General features: G+C 43.6%; 1 protein-coding gene across 1 annotated transcript in view; it reads right to left on the minus strand.

Moving 5' to 3' along the window:
* Window positions 1-11,158: 11,158 nt before the first annotated feature.
* The window catches only part of LOC147904685 (uncharacterized), a 58,876-nt gene continuing 48,952 nt past the window's right edge, over window positions 11,159-21,082 (minus strand). The window contains exon 3 of the mRNA XM_087392062.1: window positions 11,159-11,490. Coding sequence (XP_087248188.1) covers window positions 11,159-11,490 — 332 coding nt within the window. The remainder of the gene's footprint in view (window positions 11,491-21,082) is intronic.

Consider the following 21,082-nt stretch of genomic DNA (forward strand, 5'->3'; position numbering starts at 1 on the left):
CATTTTGTGGCTCAAGGAAATTCCAAACTCCCAACTATCTTATCAACCTCTGTATATAGCAAGCATCTCCTAGCTCTTTAGGCCAGTCTGATGAACTATCATAGACCTCAACACACACTCTTCTCACCAATTGCTTGCTATTCTCTGCCTGCTTGTATGCCCATAGTAACTCCTCCTTTTGTTGGGGGTCCTCTTCCTCCTGACCTTGATGCTCTATATATGATCGAGCCTCCACCATGACCTACCAAAAGAAACATACATCATGAGCTTGACAAGTACCTTAAAGGAATAGGAAAAATGATAGCCATGGAAATGAACATTCACCGTATCTACTGCCTCCATATCAAACAGCCAGTTACAAAGCATGTCCTCATAGATTTTTATTTTTTTTTGGGTAGAAAAAAAAGGTTTGTTTATATTATGATCATCATATAACTTGTACACATCACCATTAACCCATGATTGATAGCAACAAAAAGTACACCATGGTAGTCTAGAGTGTGGCGACGTGCAAGCAAGGCAAGTCTGCATATTTTGTGCAATGCTTTCTTGCGAGAAAGTTTTTTTTGGCAACATCTATTCTCAATTCAAAGTACATGATTGTTACAAGAATTGGAATTATCCCATTAATTTAATCCTTCAGTATTTAGTTTCGTGAGATCCAACATTTTTGTCATGCAGTTGATGCATGTGTGTTCGCTGTTTCGTAGTGATGCATGTGTGCTCCTACATGGCTGGATATATGGCTGCGGCTGTATGAGTGTGTAGCATTGTGTGCACCACTTACGCGATGATGGTATGTGTAGCATGTATGCACCATCCATACAATTTTATTCATGTGTAGCATTAGGTGCACCATGAGATGGTATGTGTCACATGTGTACACCATTCATATGTGATTTATTGATTTCGCATTGCTATAATATTGAAAGGTTGATTGATTGTAGTGATTAATTCCAAGGTTATCTTATGCTTGAAATATTTCATTACTATTGATTGTGTGAATCTAGGGGAAGAGTAATCGATCGGGTGATGGCATCTAGCAAGCATGATCCGCCATATTTTGGGTGCATAGGTGCAACTCCAGTGATGCGGGGATGAATAAGGCTTATGGCTAATTTTTTATATTACAAAAGCTTATGTACATATTTGAATTTTGGAATATTAGTGGCTTGGCTAAGTGTATAAACTAAAGTTAGAAAAAGCTTTATTTTTAGAAAAAGCCACCTATTCTAGAAGGTGGATGAGCTTTTTGTAAAAGGGTGCATGGAGGAAAGCACAGAGGCTTTTGTATGATTTTTGCTCGAAAGCTTTTTGAGAAATTTACATAAATACATAGGAGGTGTAAGGAGAGCACCACTCCTATGGGGGACATTATACCTAGCACGCTTGTTCGATCTCTTCCGTTTGTGAGTTTTGAGAGTTTGTGCATATTTTTGAAGAGTGTTGCTGTCTTTTTCAAGGATTTGCAGGTTTCGTGAACATTTCCCATCACAGTGGTATCAGAGCCAAGGTTTTATCGTCCATAGCACGAGAAGCGCATGCACCCCGCGTCCTCGAACAAGAAACTGTAGCACGCATCAAATTGCAGACACCACATACAAGAGCGCAATGAAGTTCAAAGCAGTAGAAGCAAACAGCGCAGAATGGCTCGCAGGCAGGAAAAGGTGCGGCAAAGAAAAAAAAATTGTAGCAAAAGAAGTCAGTCGAGGCTTTTGTATGATTTTTGCTCGGAAGCTTTTTGAGAAATATACATAAAATACAAAGGAGGTAGAAGGAGAGCACCACTCCTATGGGGGGAGATTGTACCTAGCACGCTTGTTTTGTCTCTTCCATTTGTGAGTTTTGAGAGTTTGTGCGTATTTTCGAAGAGTGTAGCTGTGTTTTTCATGGATTTGCAGGTTCTATGAGCATTTCCCATCGCAGTGGTATCAGAGCCAAGGTTTCATCATCCATAGCACGGGAAGCACAGGCACCCCATGTCCTCGAACAAGAAATCGCAGCACGCATCAAGTTGCAGACACCGCGTATAAGAGCGCAACGAAGTTTGAAGCAGCATAAGTGAACAGCGTAGAATGGCTCGTAGGCAAGAAAACGTGCGGCGAACAAAAAAAAATCACAACAAAAGAAGTCGGCCGTATGTAGATAGGTCGAAGTCTATGGATGCACACCCGCACCTTAGCTCCTCCAAGTATACGACAAAGGCAGCGACCAAGGCATAGTCCTTGGCATACTTGGCACTGAATGCACCATTGGCTGTGCGTGAGGAAGACTTGGGAGATTGCTCTTAAAACTTCCCGAGAGGTCCCCCATCTCGGTACTATTCAAGTCCGCTTAACAATTAGTGACTATCCACTAGATCAAGTCTTTTTGTTTCTCTATTCTTTGAAGTTCCTAGTCATAAAGATATCCTTCAAGGAAAAAGTGCAAACAAGGGAGCAACCCAACGGATTTTGGAAGAGGAGAATCTCAAAAGCAAGTGTTCACAAGAGCAGGAGGCAGTCTACAAGTGCTATCAAACACGAGCTTTGCTTTGTACCTTGCAACGTGGATTCACTTGTTGGAATCATGTGAGTTCGATAGCCCATAGAGATACTGTTGGACAAATAGCCGCTTTCAAAGCTTGGAAATCGAATTGAGATAAGTCTTGTGTTTGTGTGTATTTCCTTTCATAGTGATTTCTTCTTTGCACCATGCACATACTTAACTATGTCTGAAAGGCATATTCCATCAGAGATAGGTTGTCCTGAAGATCTACATCATGATGAGGATGTGGAAAATGATCACCATTAGTCAAGAAGAAATTCAACACCAATGACACTTACTGAGGAATAATGGTGAGAATGCTATCAGCATGAGAAGCAACAACGTCAAGAGATTGAAGATGCTCTACACCAAGTGATGACAACTTGGAAGCCAACTATATCGATTGAGGACGAGGAACCTATGCATGCATCAGATTCACTAGATGCATGGAAACATCATGCATGGGACCTTGAGCAAGAACTTGAGTACATGCGCAACATGTGCGACACACATAAAGCCAACGAAGAACACACAAATCGAGTGTTAAAAGAGATGACTGAAGTCACAAAGAAGCGTATGAAGGACCTTCTATACCTCCCCCACATGGGCCTATCCTACATGGAGGGAATAACCCAATATAATATTTATCTCCACCTATTTTATATTACTTCTCCCATGGACTTTGGGCCATATCTCACTGAATGCAGCCTAGGTGGAGGGGTGGCACATGGAGGAGCCATGCCACCTTACAACCATGGATTATGTACATCACACCTTATGGGTCCTCTTACGTGGAAGGGTGGCACATGGTCATGCCCTACCACCTCAACCCTGGGCCCTATGCACACCATATTTTATTATACTATTGCTACACATACAAACACAAACACATATTTATGCCTTTTTACTTTGGTTAAATTTATCCATAACAGTTCCCCCCCTAGGTAGGGAATGCACAGCATTTCCATGCCTGGGACCATCACGCACAAAGAAGGGCTTGAGATAACACTTGTTGATCACCTTCTTGCCATATGGCTAATGCAGCTCCTGAACTTGTACAGACCCATTGCTACATTCCTTGATGACTTTGTATGGACCGGGTCTACAGTGGCACAAACTTCTTATCCATTTGGTGGTCCAATCTGTTATCAAAGCATAGCACAACATCCCCCTCAGCAAAGTGTCTTTTCCATCCCTTGCAAATCTTAGCATCCAAGTGGGCCTTTTGTCGATTCTTTTGGATCTTTGTTTGGTGTAGTGCAAGGCGTTGGGTTTCATGTAACTTCTCAAGTTGTACCAATCTGGCCTCTACATGTTCATCTTCTGTCATCCTCTGTTCTTGTGCCAATCTCAAGGCCGGAATCTCTATCTCTAGTGGTAAAATTGCCTCAGTACCATACACCAACTCAAAAGGAGTGTGACCTATAGACATTTTATGAGTGATGTTGTAAGCCCACATGGCTTCCGTGACCTTCTGATCCCACTGGCTCCTATTCCCTGTGGCCATTTTTCCCATGGTTTTACAAAGGAGGCCATTGGTCCGCTCCGTTTGACCCATGGATGCTGGATAATAGATGCTAGAAGTGCGATGATCAATACCCATGCGATCCATGAGCAATTCCACTGCTTCATTTAAGAATGGACTCCCAGGGTCAGATACTATTTCCATGGGTGTCCCAAACCTTGTGCAGATACGTTCAAATATGAAATTTGAAACTGCCTTACCATTTGCAATGGGGAGGGCGATAGCTTCAGGCCACTTAGTGGCATACTGAGTGCCTACCAAAAGATACTTCTTTTTGGGGGCAGTCATGGCCAAGGGCCCGACAAAATCTATTCCCCACTTCTGAAACGGATGGATGGACATCATTGGGTGATGTTGCCCAGGATGCAAATCCTTCCTACCAAAGAATTAGCATGGTTCATATGTTTTGCAATACAAAGTGACATCCTTGAACAAGGTCAACCAATAGTATCCAGCATGTAAAATCTTCTTAGCTGTATAGTCACTGGCATAGTGGCCTCCACAAAATCCATCATGATAATGCTTCAATACCTTAGGCACTTCATCTGCATCAATGGCCTGTCTTAGTACCCCATCCATGCCTTGACGGTACAACACCCCATCAAAGAGGGTGTAGCGCCTACTATCTCTGTGGATCTTCTTTCTCTCATAGCTAGTACTTTTTGGAGGAAAGGAGAAAGCAGTTAGAAACCTATAGATACCACCATACCATGGATCCCCAACTTCTATGGCCGCTACAAGGGTTACATCAAGGCACTCCTCTAAATCAATCAAAGCATTCTTCAAGTTGGAACAAACCCCTCTTACAATTTTAAAAGAAAAATCATATTCTTGTAGAACTGCCAACCATTTGGCCAACCGGCCCATGGGATTTAGTGATTGAAGAACCTGCTTTGCAAGACCATTGCTAGAGATTATAATGAAGGACTTTCCAGCCACATAATGCTTAAATTTCTCAATGCAGAACACCAAAGACAAGGCATGCTTGTCAGCCTCTGAATAGCATCGCTCAGTGTCAAACAATTGTCGAGAAGCAAATCGAACGGGATACATGAACCAATCCTCCCCTTGCTGGAGAAGAATACCTGCCAGAGTGTGCTCACCAAACCCAGGATTGATATAGAAAGTATTTGACCAATTTGGATTGCATAGAATGCGTTCTGAAGCTAGAGCATTCTTGATTTGAGCAAACCCATGATCACAATCCTCATCCTAAGAGAAATCAACCCCATCTTTTAATAGCATAGTCATGGGTCGTGTCAAAGCAGCATATTGATCAATGAAGCGGTGATAGTATCATGCTAGATTGACAAATGAGCGTACTTGACGTTTGGTTGTTGGTGGGGCGAGCTTGAGGATGGCTTCTACCTTCTCGGGGTCTGACTCGATGCCCTCATATGAGACAATATGTCCCAGTAACCTCCCTTGAGTGGCTCCAATGGTGCATTTCTCAGGGTTGAGACTGCCATTCGCATCATTGACCCTTTGGAAGTCCAACCTAACCTTCATGGCGTGCTCCTTACGTGATGAGAATATACAAAAATCATCTAAAAACACCTCCAAGAAATCCCCCAAATAAGGAGCAAACACCATCTGCATAAATCTTTGAAAGGTAGCAGGAGCATTGGTGAGGCCAAATGGCATTACTTTGAATGCAAATGTCCCCTAGGGTGTGGCAAATGTGGTTTTAAGCACATCCTCCTCAGCAATTCTGATTTGATAAAGCCAGAGTAACCATCACAGAAAGTATACATCTCATGACCACTTACCTTCTCAAGAATGAGGTCTTGAAAGGGAAGAGGATGATGATCCCTCTTAGTGGCTACATTGAGTTTCTTATAGTCGATGCAGACCCGCCACTTGTTGTTTTTCGTTGGGATGACTACCACTGGTGAAACCCATTTAGTATTTTGAAAGGGAAGAGGATGATGATCCCTCTTAGTGGCTACATTGAGTTTCTTATAGTCGATGCAGACCCGCCACTTGTTGTTTTTCTGCAACTCTGAGCGCAAAGCATCGGTCTGTAGGGGCCACAGGCTTCGCATCAGGCTTCAGCTCTATCTTGTATTCTATGGCAGTCGCATGGCGAAGGTGGCAGTAGCTAGTTGCGAAAAGGTCAGGGAAATCTTTGAACATTTCTAGAAACTCATCTTTCTCACTTGGGGTGAGGTCTGGGGAAAGCATAGATTCAAGCTGTTGAGGACTAGTTGTTACCTTTTCTGCAAGTGGTGAGGTCAGAGACACCCCCATCATGTAAACTTCCTCCTCTGAGAATTCCTCCCCCCCGTCTAATTCTTCCATTGATTCAGACACCGAGGATGAGAGAGTATCACTGTCTTGCTCCTCTTCTTCTGGTTCCATGGCACCTGGTTGCACCGGGATCTTCTTCTTAAAAGTACCAAAATACATGCGTCCTGTCTTCCAATAGCTGACTGCATCACTCTTTCTCAACCATGGTCTCCCGAGTATGGCTAGGTAACTCCTACCTGTATCTTCAATGTCCACTACATAGAAATTGACGGTGGTGGTCAACCCATTGATAGTGATGGGCAAATCCTCAATGACTCCCAAGGTGGTGAGTCGTCAACCATCTGCTACCTTGATTTGAGTGGAGGAACGCCTTGCTCTGAGAAGGACACCTTCTTCCTGGGGCGGGGCCCGCCGGTCCACAGTTTAGAGAGGGGTCTGAGGTGGCACGACTTCTTTTCCTGAGGTCAAGGATCTCTACATCAGAATCCTCATAGCCTAATTCACTTAGAAGATTCACCCTTGGAATATTGGGACATTCCGTGTGATAATGACCCTTCTGGTGGCACTCGTAGCACACAACATTGGCACGTTCTCTTGGAAGGCGATTGGATTTATTTTTGATGCCCACCATCTCAAGCCGAAGATCATTCAAGGCCTTGGCTAGGTCATTGACTTTGGGTTCTTTTGCAGGAGGGGCCTCTTTAGCTGGAGGGGCCAAGTGAGTAGAAAGGAGGTGGGCTTGTGGGCAAGGCTGGGGAAATCTTCAAGGCAGAGATTGAGGATATACTCCTTGTTGAGGGTAAGCATCTAAGGGAGGACCATACATTTGAGGTGGAGGCAGTGGATACATCCCTGATGAGGGGTGGGGGTAATATGCCCCTGAGTTAGACCCCCTAGGTTGTTGTTGCAAGAATTGAGGGGGTTGCGGAGGGACAATCATCTTCTTTAAAGCGGGGTCAGACTGAACTTTATCAAACTTTTGAGCAATCTCATGTGCTAGCACCATAGTTTCTGGATTCTCCCATTTAAACTTGAGGCGGAATTCATCACTTGCTCCTACTACAAGGTAGCCCAACACATGCTGAGTCATTCCAGCTAGAAATCCGGCATTGTCTTCCTGCGTGGCAATTAAACGGTCTAGGAGCACGGCTTCTCGATCCACATATCGACGCGTCGTCTCACCTTCTGACTGCTACAAGTTTGCCACCTGTAGGTACACATTCTCTGGCTCCTCTTCTTTGCCAAAATACTCAATCATCACTGCTGTCAACCTTGGCCAGCTTTGGCGAACGTCGTCGACCTGCTTCTCATACCACACTTGAGCCAAACCCTCCAGAAATGTGGGAAGAACCAACAGCCATCTATCTTCAGTAAGAAAGTTGAGAGAAACACAACGGTGCTTGAAGGCCACAAGATACTCATTTGGATTTTCTTCAACCCGTCCACAGAACACAGGAATGTCAGCCATGCTTGGAAAATGGAAAAGAGAGAGGCAAAATGAGGCTTATCTATTGACAAGCAATAGAAAGAGCAAGCTTGAATTGAAAATCGGGTGAAGATACATCCAGAAAGCACACATAGGCAGGGTAGGGTGTGACTGGTGTATTGTGAAATACTACACGCGAAGAATCTTCAGCATAGAATAGCTCATAGACAATCTTAAAAGGACCAACCCTCATGTTATCACATCCATCTTTACAAGAGAGGGTTAGAGACACGGCGCTGCATGAGCTTGTTCATCAAGGCAAACAAGAATGCCATGACAAATGTCAACAGTTGGAGAGCTTGCACATCACCTTCAGCTTCTTCTAGTTCTTGTAATCGCCATGCTATTTCTTCAAGGGGTGTGCGGTCTGGCATCCTTCTTTTGAGCAATGTCCTTGAGGACCTTTTTGATGATCTTCCGAAGTCGATAAACTCATATCAAATATGCCCAACACTTACTTTCATGATGACCACAACCTTTGCATTCCTTACAAATGATCACCCTCATTCGTGGCTTGCGGCTTTGTTGGGGCGGTGCTTCCACTCGCTTCATGCATGATTGAAGTACAAGCTTCACGTGCTAAGAAATCAGCAACTAGATTTTGAGCTCGAGGGATATGCTAAATTTTTACCTCTTCAAATTGGTTGCAAAGTTCTAATGCTTGTTGATGTCATGGAACCAAGCCTTTGCTCCGCACCTTCCACCTTCCACTAACTTGTTCACACAGTAGTTGGGAATCTCCTTGCAACTCAAGTTGCTTGAGGTGATGTTCTTGTGCCTTTTGTAGCCCAAAAATGAGTGCCGAGTACTCAGCTTGGTTGCAAGTACTTGCAGGTGCAGACTTACTATAACAATACTCCTCACCACCTGGTGAAGTGAGCTTCACACCCATGCCAATAGCCTTGGTCGAACGTTTGTAAGCTCCATCAAATTGAAGGATCCAAGATGTCATTACACCAAGACTAAAATCCAGACATCCCAAGTTTCGCGATAGTCCAAGATAGGTAGAAGGAGAGGGTGGGGAGATTTCAATACTTGAGCAAGACGTTCAGGACCAAATAAACTTGCAATCCTTTGTTGATAGTTTATCTTTAGACCAAAAAGAATTACAACTTGAAGCTCAAAATGAGGCACAAAGGGTTGATTGTGAAGATAGTGGGAAAGAGGGAAGGAGTCTCACTTGCGGCTTTCTCACATGCACAGGGGGGGAATACACACAAAGGTGGAGGCTAAAAATAGTTTTTCCTCTTCTTAGTTGTGAAAGCCAAAAGAACTCTAGTATAAAGAAATAGAAGAATCCTATATGTGGGTCTCAAACCAAACTCAACTAACTAAGGTGGCATACTAACTGAGCCACAAACTAGAGTAGATAAGGATAGCTGTCATCCAGCTATTATTCGTGGGCGGTGTACCAACCGCGTCTGCAGCTAACAAGTCGGTGACATAAATGCACAACAGTCACCCTGGCATATCGTGAGTGGAGCTCGATATCTCAACACTCCCCCTCGAGCTCAATCCCAATTCCTGCACACCAAGTAGGTCTTTGAACTTGCGCAGCTTCTCTGCACCCAATGCTTTCATGAATATGTCAGCTACCTGATCCTCTGTGCTGACATAAACTAGATCAATAAGAACTAGTAAAACCTTCTCCTGCACATAGTGATAATGCACCTCAATGTGCTTTGTTCTAGCATGATAGACTGGGTTATTTGCCAAGTGTATGCTGCTCATGTTGTCACAATAAATGACAACTGGCCCATCTATAGACTGATGCATATCATAGAGTAGCTTATGCAACCAAGCTACCTTGCATGTAGCCATTGCTGCACCCCTGTACTCAGCCTCTATGCTCGACAAGGCAACTGTAGGCTGTTTCTTGCTGCCCCAAGTGACTACAGCAGTCCCAAAAGAGAACACATATCCATTGGTAGATCTGTTGAGAGTTCACGCTCAACATCATGTGATCATGTGTGCATAGCACCATCACGTGATCATATGTGCATAGCACTAACCTTATAGAGTGCTATAAAGGAAAGGGTTAGATCCCCTAACCCTAACCCTAAAAGGGTTTGTATATATTCTATTTTTTCAACTAATTCTAGTGTACAATTAGTCATTTGTGGTGTGCTCTCTAGCTGTGCCCTCTCTCCTCATCTCCACTCTTCTCCTCTCCCCTCTTCATATTTTGTCATGGTATCAGAGCTTGGTTCTGCCTTCCGTTGAGGCGCCATCCTTCTTGTGAGAGATCGAGAGAGATTGAGTGTTCCATTCTCTTCTGTTGAGAGAAAATTCCGTCCATCGGAAGAAAATTTCTGTCATTTGTTCTTGAGAGATTTCTATCATTTGAGAGAGTTTATTTGAGTGTTTCTTGAGTTGAGAGAGAGAGAGACTTCCGTTCATTGAGAGCCTAGACTTCTTTTGAGAAAGAGTGAGCATTGAGATTGAGAGAACTAGTTCTGTGAGGATAGGTTCAGCACTGTCGACCACCTTCTATTCCAAAGCTCGTTTAGTTTGTTTAGAGCCTCCAAAGCTCGAGATCTAGTCCAAAGCTCCTACGCATTAACAGGCGACTTTCAACCGGCGTGCATGCTCACGACTCCTAGCCTCTGCAACGCCTTCATCATCCAGCTATTGAATTCTGGCAGTGTAGCACGATAGCATGAAGCATGTGAGAGCAAAGGCGAATAGCCTCACAGGGACTGGATCTCCGATCACCAGCATCATGTCTGATTGCGCACCGAGGAAGAGCTGCTTCAAAAATGGCTACTCTCCCAGTTCGAGCTCCCAGGTCTCACTTTAGAATTGGAGAGGCCTCGCCCCGTTCTTTCCCATGTGCAATCCGTATGTCGATCCTACTCAGGGAAACCTTCATTGACGCAATCGACAGCCTAGGAGCAGGTGCATCGTAGTATCGAATCATTCAGTGGTCTCCTTCCTGGCCGTTTGTCACTTAGTCTCCAGCTCATGGGAGAAGCTCTCTCTCGGGGGGGTCACTCATCATATGTAACCCTATCACGTGAGTTCAATAGAAGGATATTTTTTATTTCTAAAATTTACAGAAATAAATATACATAAGGGAATATTTAAAATAGTTTTGAGAAAAATTTACAGATTTGTATAGAAAAGGGGTACATTTTATTAATGAAAAATTTACAGATAAGGGATTTTAGAAATAGGCCTTGAACGCACGTGGTATAGAGGGTTTATACATAGTGACCCCCCGAGAGCTCTCTACAGCCTTCGCCATCGCACGGCTGCTCCAACGGTCTGCCATCTCCAAAGCAAATGACTCCAACGACTAGCTCGGTAGCGCCTCTATGCACAGGCCATCCAACGAGTTCTCCTAGGCTCCAAACATCATCCAAGCTCCATCAGCCTGCTGCAGAATGCCCAAGCGCAACGGAATAGCCAGCAAATGGCCAAGCCTCTAAGGCCTCACAGTCTTCGCGGACGGCGGCCTTCCCCAGCCTCCACATTGTAATCTTCGCCGGTGGCCTCTTCATTCCTTCAACACAGCTCCTATGCTCCAACTGCTCCAGCGCTCCATCGAAACGTCGACCACGCAGCAGAAGTGCCTCCACTGAAGGTCGACCCGTCAACGACCTCCGTCGCCATCTGTAGCTTCCATCTCCATCGACTTCTCGAAGAACGCCAACGCGAACGTAGAGCTCAAGGCTCTCACGACCGACTCGACGAAATCTCCCTAGATTTCGTTAGAATCTTCAAAAAGATTCTGTGAAGCGACCTAGCGACACGTGGCAGATAGCCTTAGCCACATCTGCCACGTCATCTTATCTGCCACGTGGTAGATAAATCTGACACGTGGCAACCGATCGCCACGTCAGCAGACACGTCAGCACTGACTGCCACATCACCAGGCCACGTCAGCACTGCCACATCAGCTGCCATGTCAGCTACCACGTCATCAGTGCCACGTCACCCTGTTGACATCATCTGTGCCACCTCAGCAGTCCAGTCAGCACTGACCCTCTGCAGGCACAGTCCCTTGCCAGGCACACTCTACACACACTGCATGTGCACACTCCTGCCACCTCCACTGGCACACCTCTTGCTAAGCACAGTGCCACATCATCACTGCATGTGACTCACAGTGACACATCATCATTGAGCACCATTTGCACTCCTTTTGCCCCTCCACCTAGATCAAGTCATATCTCTTGATCCAGGAAGAATTTGAGGGTGCTCCAAAAAGGAAAGTCGCTCGATTTTTCATGCTCTACGCGCTCGTTACATCATGCGCACATTTCGGCGCAAGTTACACTCACATTTGAGCCTCGCCGACAAAACCACTTCCTTCACGCACATTTGCCTCTACATCGACGCATCTGACCTAGCACTTAAAAAGAACAAAGGAAAAGGAATTATTTGCTGCTCTTTCATCGATCGACGGTTGGTTTAGATCTAGATCAGAGTAGACTAGATCGCCATAGAGGGGACGCTTTGAATTCCCCAAGTTGCCAATCTAAGCCATGCCCGAAATTCCCGACTAGTACCTACTCGGAGTCAGTCCATACGCTCACATCTGATTTCACATCATTACATTACCTGAAACCTTACGTTCATCAGTTCAGTGAGCAGACTTCAGAGTTCAGAGGCATTGCAGATTGATTCAGTGGGCAGATAGCACTTCATTTCACACACACATGCCACCATTGTAAAGCCTATTTGGCTATCTCACGGCATCGTGCACATCATTTTTCAGCCTTGTAAAGCCTCTTGGCTATTCCCGGAATCATTGCCACAAGCCTTGTAACACAGATCAGATCTTATTTACTGCAGTTCTATCTTCACCGATGGTACAGAGATTTCACTTGGCATCTTCAGTGTATTTGCAGTTGATTCATACAGAGTTTTCCAGGACACTTTTTGAGTACATTGTTTGCACCATGTCGACTAGCAACCTCAATCTGGAGGCATCTGCTAAGTTAGACAACTCCAATTACGGTACATGGAAATACCGAATGGAGACCATTCTTGTGCTTCAGGACAAATGGGAGTATGTCGATGGATCCATACCTAGACCATTGGCCGATCCAGCCACCAGTAGCTCTACTCCATCTGTTGTCACATCACCAGCAACGGGATCTACATCGGGATCTACATCTACACAAACAGTTTCCGCACCAGTAGCAGATCCTGCCATTGCCCGAGCTCAAGAAGAATGGGATAAGAAAGACAAGTATGCCTATCACCTGATCAAGCAAAATGTGCAAGATGTCATGCTAGGACAGCTCAACACAGTCAAGACATCAAAAGAAGCATGGGATATGTTCGCAGCTCTCTACGAGTCTAAGAACACATCCAGGATTCTCACCCTGAGAAACCAGATCAACCAGAGTTTCCGCAACAGCAGTGAAACCGGTCATGCTTATGTACTCCGCATCAAAGACTACAACAATCAACTTGCAGCAGCAGGAGAGACTATGAATCCTGCAGAAATGGTTCAAGTAATCCTGAATGGACTAGGAGAAGGATATGAGAATCTGGTCCAGAGTATTGCCATCCAACGGCAAATTCCAACACTTGAAGAACTTCAGTCAGTTCTACTTGGTGAAGAACTCAGGACTCAGGCCATTCAAGCACGTAAAGGTCATTCTAATGATCAGGCATTCACAGCTTCAGACAGAAGCAGAGGCAAAGGCAGAAATAGAGGTAGATCATATCAGAAAAGTGGTCATCATCATCAACAAAATCAAAGTCAGAATCAGCATCAGCATCAGCAGCATCCTCAGCAACATCAAAATCAGCAAAGAGGAAATCATTCCAACCGAGGAAGATTCCAAGGACGAGGGAATGCATCCACCAATGTGTCAAACATTCAATGCAACTATTGTCACAAGTTTGGACACTATGAAAGAGATTGCCGCAAGAAGCAGTATGACCAAGGCGGTCAATCCAGCCGAGGGAATTCCCGAGGAAGAGGAAATCATCGTGGTGGACATTCTAGTCACAGTCATTTTGCAAATGAACATGGAAATATGTTTCTTGCAAGTGAGGAATTGCATCAGACTGATACAATGCACCTAGACACTGATTTCAATCCCAAAGAGGATTTCAGCTATCAAGTCGACCAAGTGGAACAGGATCCTTGGTACATCGACAGCGGTGCATCATCTCATATGACAAATCATCAGGAATGGTTCACAGAAATGAAGCCATTAGAAGGTCAAAAGAATGTCATCTATACAGCAGACAATACACCGAATCCGGTTCAAGGGACAGGTGTTATCCCTATGAACAATTTCACTGGTACAAAAGGATTAGTCAAAGATGTGCTCTATGTTCCGAAGCTCAGCAAGAACCTTTTATCAGTAGGTCAAATGACGGAACACAACTACAAAGTCATCTTCGACGGTGATGAATGCACTATCAGAGACAAATCCAAAAGAGGTCAGCTAGTAGCAAAAGGTGTCAAGGAAGGACGCTTATACAGGATGCTAGCTACAGTACCAGATAAGCATGCCATGTCAGCTCAAATGCAACAAATGCCACTATCCGCAAAATGGCACAAGAGATATGGTCATGTCAACTTCAAGTACTTGTTAGATCTAAGGAATCAAAATATGGCAATTGGGATTCCAAAGCTACAGTTTCTTGGAAAGGTTTGTGAAGCATGCTGCTTCGGCAAACAAAAGCGAACCAACTTTGTCAGAAGTACCTCTCGTGCACGAGGTATTCTTGATTTAATTCATACAGATGTATGGGGTTATGCCCAGACCCGCAGCATCAATGGTTCACTTTATTACTTGACCTTCATCGACGACTACAGCAGATATTGTTGGGTCTACTTTCTGAAAGAGAAATTTGAAGTGTTTGCCAGATTTCAAGAATTCAAAGCCATGGTAGAAAACCAGACAGGCAGAAAGATCAAGGTCATGAGATCAGACAGAGGAGGTGAATACATGTCTTCAGCCTTCATGAACTTTTGCAAAACTCACGGCATTCGAAGACAATTCACATGTGCAGATACTCCTCAGCAAAATACAATAGCTGAAAGGAAGAATGGGACTTTAGCAGACAGTGCTAGAGCAATGCTTAGTGAAAAGCATCTTCCGAATCAGTATTGGGCAGAAGCAATAGCTACAGCTAACTACTTGCTTAATCGGCTTCCTACCGAACCGATACAAGGTATGACTCCTTATGAAGCATTCACTGGACACAAGCCACGCATTGGGCATCTCCGCATATTTGGTTGCATAGCATATGCCCACATACATGATGATCATCGCAGGAAATTGGATGCGAAGTCATGCAAATGCATCATGGTTGGCTACAGTGAAGAAAGTAAAGCATACAAATTGTATGATCCCATCAACCGCAAAGTCATTATCTCCAGAGATGTAATCTTCGATGAGGAATCAGAATGGAAAACCTCACCTACACAGGAGATAGAAGCATCGACTTCACAGTCATCTACAGAACAGGTTGATGAAGAAGAGCAAGAATTGCCAGCAACACCCCAAGCAGTGCCACAGCAGCCCAGACGGTCTACTAGGGAAAGCAGACCACTAGCCAAATTGACATATGCTCAGAAAGGCAAAGCAATTCAGGTGGAAACCACCAACTATGCTCTTATGACTACCATCATGGCTACAGAAGAGCCAGTGTACTTCGAAGACGCAGTAGATAAGCCAGAATGGCAAACTGCTATGAATGAAGAAATGGATGCTTTGTATAAAAATAACACTTGGGAATTATGCGACCTTCCACCAGGAAAGAAGGCCATAGCCAACAAATGGGTATACAAAGTGAAGTACAATCTAGATGGCAGTATTCAGAGATACAAAGCCAGATTAGTTGCAAAAGGATTTGCATAGCAATATGGCCAAGATTATGATGAGACTTATGCTCCAGTAGCAAAGATGGATTCCATACGGTTCTTGATATCACTAGCGACACTCAGTAAATGGAATGTGTATCAGCTCGATGTCAAGAATGCATTTCTCAATGGTTATCTAGACGAGGATGTCTACATGCAACAACCAGCCGGTTATGTTGAACCAGGACAAGAGAACAAGGTTTGCCATCTCAAGAAAAGTCTCTATGGCTTAAAGCAAGCACCCAGAAGTTGGTACAGCAGAATTGACAAGTATTTTGCTGATCTGGGATACATGAAGTCTAATGCAGATCATACTCTCTACTACAACGTTCAAGGGGAAGATATTACTATTGCACTTTTGTACGTAGATGATCTGATTGTGACAGGAAGCAAGGATAGCTTCATCAGAAAACTAAAACAAGACTTATCTGCAGAGTTCGACATGAAAGATCTTAGACTTATGCACTATTGTCTTGGAATTGAGTTCTGGAGAGATTCCGATAGCACATTCATGAGTCAGCTCAAGTATGTTAACAGTCTCCTGAAGAAGTTTCATATGGCCGATTGCAAGATTGCAGCCACTCCCATGGAACAGAGTTTGAAACTTACTAAAGATTCAGAAAAGCCTACAGTCAATGACAGATACTACAGGCAACTCATTGGATCTTTTATATATCTGACAATCACACGGCCAGATATTTGTTATGCAGTAAGCTCACTAGCACAGTTTATGGCAAATCCAAAACAGTCTCACTGGAATGCAGCCAAAAGAGTCTTGAGATACATCAGAGGTACAAGACAATTTGGGATAGAATACAGAGGAAGTCATCCACGGTTGCATGGATACTGTGACAGTGACTATGCTGGAGATCATGAGACCAGGAGATCGACACAGGGATATGCATTTTTCCTTGGTCAAGGTGCTATATCATGGTTGTCAAACAAACAGCCAACTGTTTCTTTGTCTTCGACTGAAGCAGAATATAGAGCACTCACTAGAGGTGCATGTGAGGCTATATGGCTCAGAAGACTATTGTCAGAAACAGATTACTTTGATGAGTCAAAGCCAACAACAATATACTGTGATAATCAATCGGCTCAAGCATTGGCCAAAAATCCAGTATATCACTCCAGAACAAAGCACATTGATGTCAGAGAGCACTTCATCAGAGAAAGAGTGTTACTTGGTGACATCACACTGCAGCATTGTGATAGCAAAGAAAATGTTGTAGACATCTTTACCAAACCACTCGGTAAAGAGCTATTCGAGAAACACCGACTAGCTCTTGGTTTGATGCAGAGGAAGGACATTCCCATTAAAGGGGTGTGATGGAATGTAATACTCAGTCCTTCTTCGATTCCCCAGAATCATCATCTTGAGGGAAGGCCTACTTCATGATGTTGATCTTGAGGGAAGGTGTTGAGAGTTCACGCTCAACACATGTGATCATGTGTGCATAGCACCATCACGTGATCATATGTGCATAGCACTAACCTTATAGAGTGCTATAAAGGAAAGGGTTAGATCCCCTAACCCTAACCCTAAAAGGGTTTGTATATATTCTATTTTTTCAACTAATTCTAGTGTATAGTTAGTCATTTGTGGTGTGCTCTCTAGCTTTCCCCTCTCTCCTCATCTCCACTCTTCTCCTCTCCCCTCTTCATATTTTGTCAAGATCATCTATCAGAAATACTACTAGCCTCTAATCAGCATCAGTGTATCCATGCAACTGTATCTGAACCCTAGCCTCATAAAATAGTCCATACTGCAATGTGGACTTCACATACTTGAGTATGCGTCTAGCTACATCCAAATGCGGTTTCCTTGGAGCCTGCATAAACTGACTTACCAATCCTACAGCATAGCTTAAATCTGGCGTGGTAATAGTCATATAAATCAAACTTCCTACTATGCGTCTGTACATAGTAGGGTCTTCCAGAAGCTCACCTGCATCTGTGCTCAGCTTCACATTCTGCTCCAAAGGAACTGAAATAGGCTTACAGCTTGTCATCCCATATTTGGATAGAATGTCCAATCCATACTGCCTCTGCAAGAGCTGTATCCCACTTGGTGATCTAATCACCTCAATGCCCAAGAAATAACGCAGCTCTCCCAAATCCTTCATCTCAAACTTCTGCTTCAATAGCATTTTCACATGAAGGATATCTTCATCACTATCACCTGTGATGATCAAATCATCAACATAAATGACAAGCAACATAATCCCTTTCTCTGTTTTTCTCACATAGAGTGAGAAATATGCCTTGGAAATCTGAAAGCCAATAGTAACAAGATACTGTCCTATCTTGTCAGACCATGCTCTAGGTGCTTGCTCCAAGCCATACAAGGCTTTCTTCAACCTGAAAACAAACTCAGGATGAATAGCATGAACATAACCTGGTGGTTGCTCCATAAAGACCTCTTCTTGCAAATCACCATGCAAGGAGGCATTCTTTACATCCATCTGGTGTAAAGACCATCCCTTTGATGCAGCCATAGCAATGACTACTCTTACAGTTGCCATCCTTGCAACCAGACTGAATGTTTCTTCATAATCAATGCCGTATGTTTGTGCATACCCCTTGACAACTAATCTTGCCTTGTATCTATTCATAGAACCATCTACATTGTGCTTGATCTTATAAACCCACTTACAACCAATTGCATTCTTGTCTTTAGGCAAAGGCACCAATTCCCATGTAGCATTTGCTTCCAAGGCATCCATTTCTTCTTCTTCATCCATGGCTTTCTCCCATTTTTCATTTCCCATGGCTTGTTCAAAAGAAGTGGGTTCTGGTTCTTGTATCACTTTGACCATATAGGCATAGTGAATGGCTGTGAATCCATCATATTTCAGCCTATCCATAGGATACCTAGCTCTGGTAGACCTGCGCAAAATAGGCTCACTTGCAAGTGCTCTCAAAACATCCCTGGTCTTCCTTACTCCAGGTGTAACAATAGAAGGAATACCCAACTCATCATCAATGCTCTGTTCTGAGCCACTGGATTCACCATCCACATAAGAGTGACCTGCATTCACATCAAGCATGGGCTGATCTACCTTCTCTTTTCCTTTTCGTGATACCTGCGTACCACTATCTGCATTGCTTTGAGGAGATTCTCCTGATCTCAATCTACCTGTCCATGGCGAAGTATGTGAACCACTGCTAGAGGACACTATAGGTCCATTGATATTTTGTGACTGTTGCATTGAATTCTGTGTAGCATTACCATTTTGTGCATCTACATCAATCATCACATTTACTGGTTTATACCAGCTACTCATCTCTGCTCACTGTAAACTTACGAGTAGAAGGGTTATACCATCTATACCCTTTTCGCTGCAGAGAATAACCAATAAAGACGCACTTCTCAGCTTTTGGATCCAACTTGGACCTCAACTCATCTGGCACATGAACATAGGCAATGCAACCAAAAATTTTCAAATGAGAAATGTCTGGTTTCCTACCAATATACATCTCCTCTGGCGTCATGCCATGTATTGCTGCAGTGGGAATCTTGTTCATTATGTAAACTATTGTAGCAACTGCTTCAGCCCAATAATAATCTGGTAGATCTTTCTCATTTAGCATGGCCCAAGATACCTCTGCAATATGCCTGTTTTTCCTTTCTGCAAGTCCATTTTCCTATGGGGCATGACTGCATGAATATTGTTGCTTTATGCCATGCTCTTGCAGGAACCTTGCAAACTCATTTGAGAGGTACTCTCCCCCTCCATCTGACCTTAGGCATTTTATTTGCAGGCCTGTTTCTTTTTCAACCATAGCTTTAAAAGCTTTGAAGTGCCCAAACACTTCACTTTTCTTTTTCATAAAATACACCCAAACTTTTCTGCTGAAGTCATCAATAAAAGTAACAAAATAGTGACAGCCTCCAATAGATGCAGCTTTAGTAGTCCACACATCAGAGTGGATTAATTCCAATGGCTTTTTACTCTCTTGAACATCCCTAGGAAATGGTTTCCTTGCCTGTTTTCCAAATTGATAGGCTTCACAAACCTTATGCATTTCTGCAACCTTGAATTTAGGCTTGCATTGATTTAAGTCGCTGTATATTAACATGACCAATGCGTTTATGCCAGATATCAATATCTGACTGGTCCCATGTGCAAACATTGGTGCACTCAATTCAGGCATGTCTGCATCCAACGTAAACATCCTGCCCTTCTTCTTTCCTTTTGCTATCAAGCGACCGTTATTTTTCATATCCTCAACAAAGCATCCATGAGGATTAAATCTGACCTGCAAGCCATGCTCAACCATTTGACCAATAGAAACCAGGTTCTTGGTGATGTTCGGGACATGAAATACATCAAACAGGTATTTCTTTTTCCCATCCTGTATAGACAAAGGAATTTTACCAATCTGCACAATAGGATGTGCAGTATCATCACCAGTCTCCACAAATCCTAGTTTTTTCATTTTCCTTACATCCTACATCCATTCTGCATGACCTGTCATGTGGTTTGATGCACTTGAGTCAACATACCACACATCATTTCGTTCTTCTACACTTGTCACAAAATTGGTCATATGCTGCACCATAAATAGATGCTCATTTCTGTCATCACCCTGTCTACTGGAAGATGCATAATTGCCTTGCTGCAATTTTCCATTCATAATGTCATTTTGCTTTTTGTAGCAGTCCTTAGCCATATGACCCATTTTACCACAATAGTAGCATTCAACATTGCTGTTTGCATTTTGGCCTCTCTGCCATCCACCACGGCCTCTTTGGCTCCCCTTGCCTCTAGAGTTACCACGTCCTCCTCCATAGGACTGGTTTTCTTGAGTTTGCTGCATATTCTGATTCCTACCACGGCCTCCAGATCGGCCTGCTCTACCTTTGCCTCTACCTCTTCTAGCATTTGAGTAGAAGACAGTTTCTTTTGAAGTTCCTCCTGAAGAAGATGCACCCCCATTTCTCTGCTCTTCAGAAATTAGAAGAGCAAACAACTCTTCAAAATCCGAAAATTTTTCACGGATGGCAATGGATGTCCGGAACTGTGCATAATCCTTTCCTAGACCATTCAAGGTCACAGAAACTAGATCATCATCTTCCACTGGCGACCCAATGGAAGCAAGTGTATCTGCAATTTTCTTCACCTTCATGTGGTAGTCATTTATGCTCAAATTTTCTCTCTGCACATTGTGCAACTCCTGTTTGAGCTACATTTTCCTGGCTTGTGTATTTGTGCTGTACATTTTTGCCAAAGTATCCCATGCCTCCTTTGGCGTACTTGCATCCTGAATATGCACAATCATAGAATCAGAAATACTGATAGACAGCTAGTACATAACTTTCCTAGCTCTCTCATGCCATCCTTTAAATGCCTGCATTTCTTGTTGATTGGGAACATTAGGAAGAACTGGTTCTTCTTCATTTCCTGTAATGAACTCCCAATGGCCTTTTCCCATAAGGAAATTTGTCATT

This window comes from Dipteris shenzhenensis, chromosome 2 (genome assembly GCF_047967505.1).
Source record: "Dipteris shenzhenensis isolate YYH24624 ecotype China chromosome 2, Dip_SZ_1.0, whole genome shotgun sequence".
Lineage (NCBI taxonomy): Eukaryota > Viridiplantae > Streptophyta > Polypodiopsida > Gleicheniales > Dipteridaceae > Dipteris > Dipteris shenzhenensis.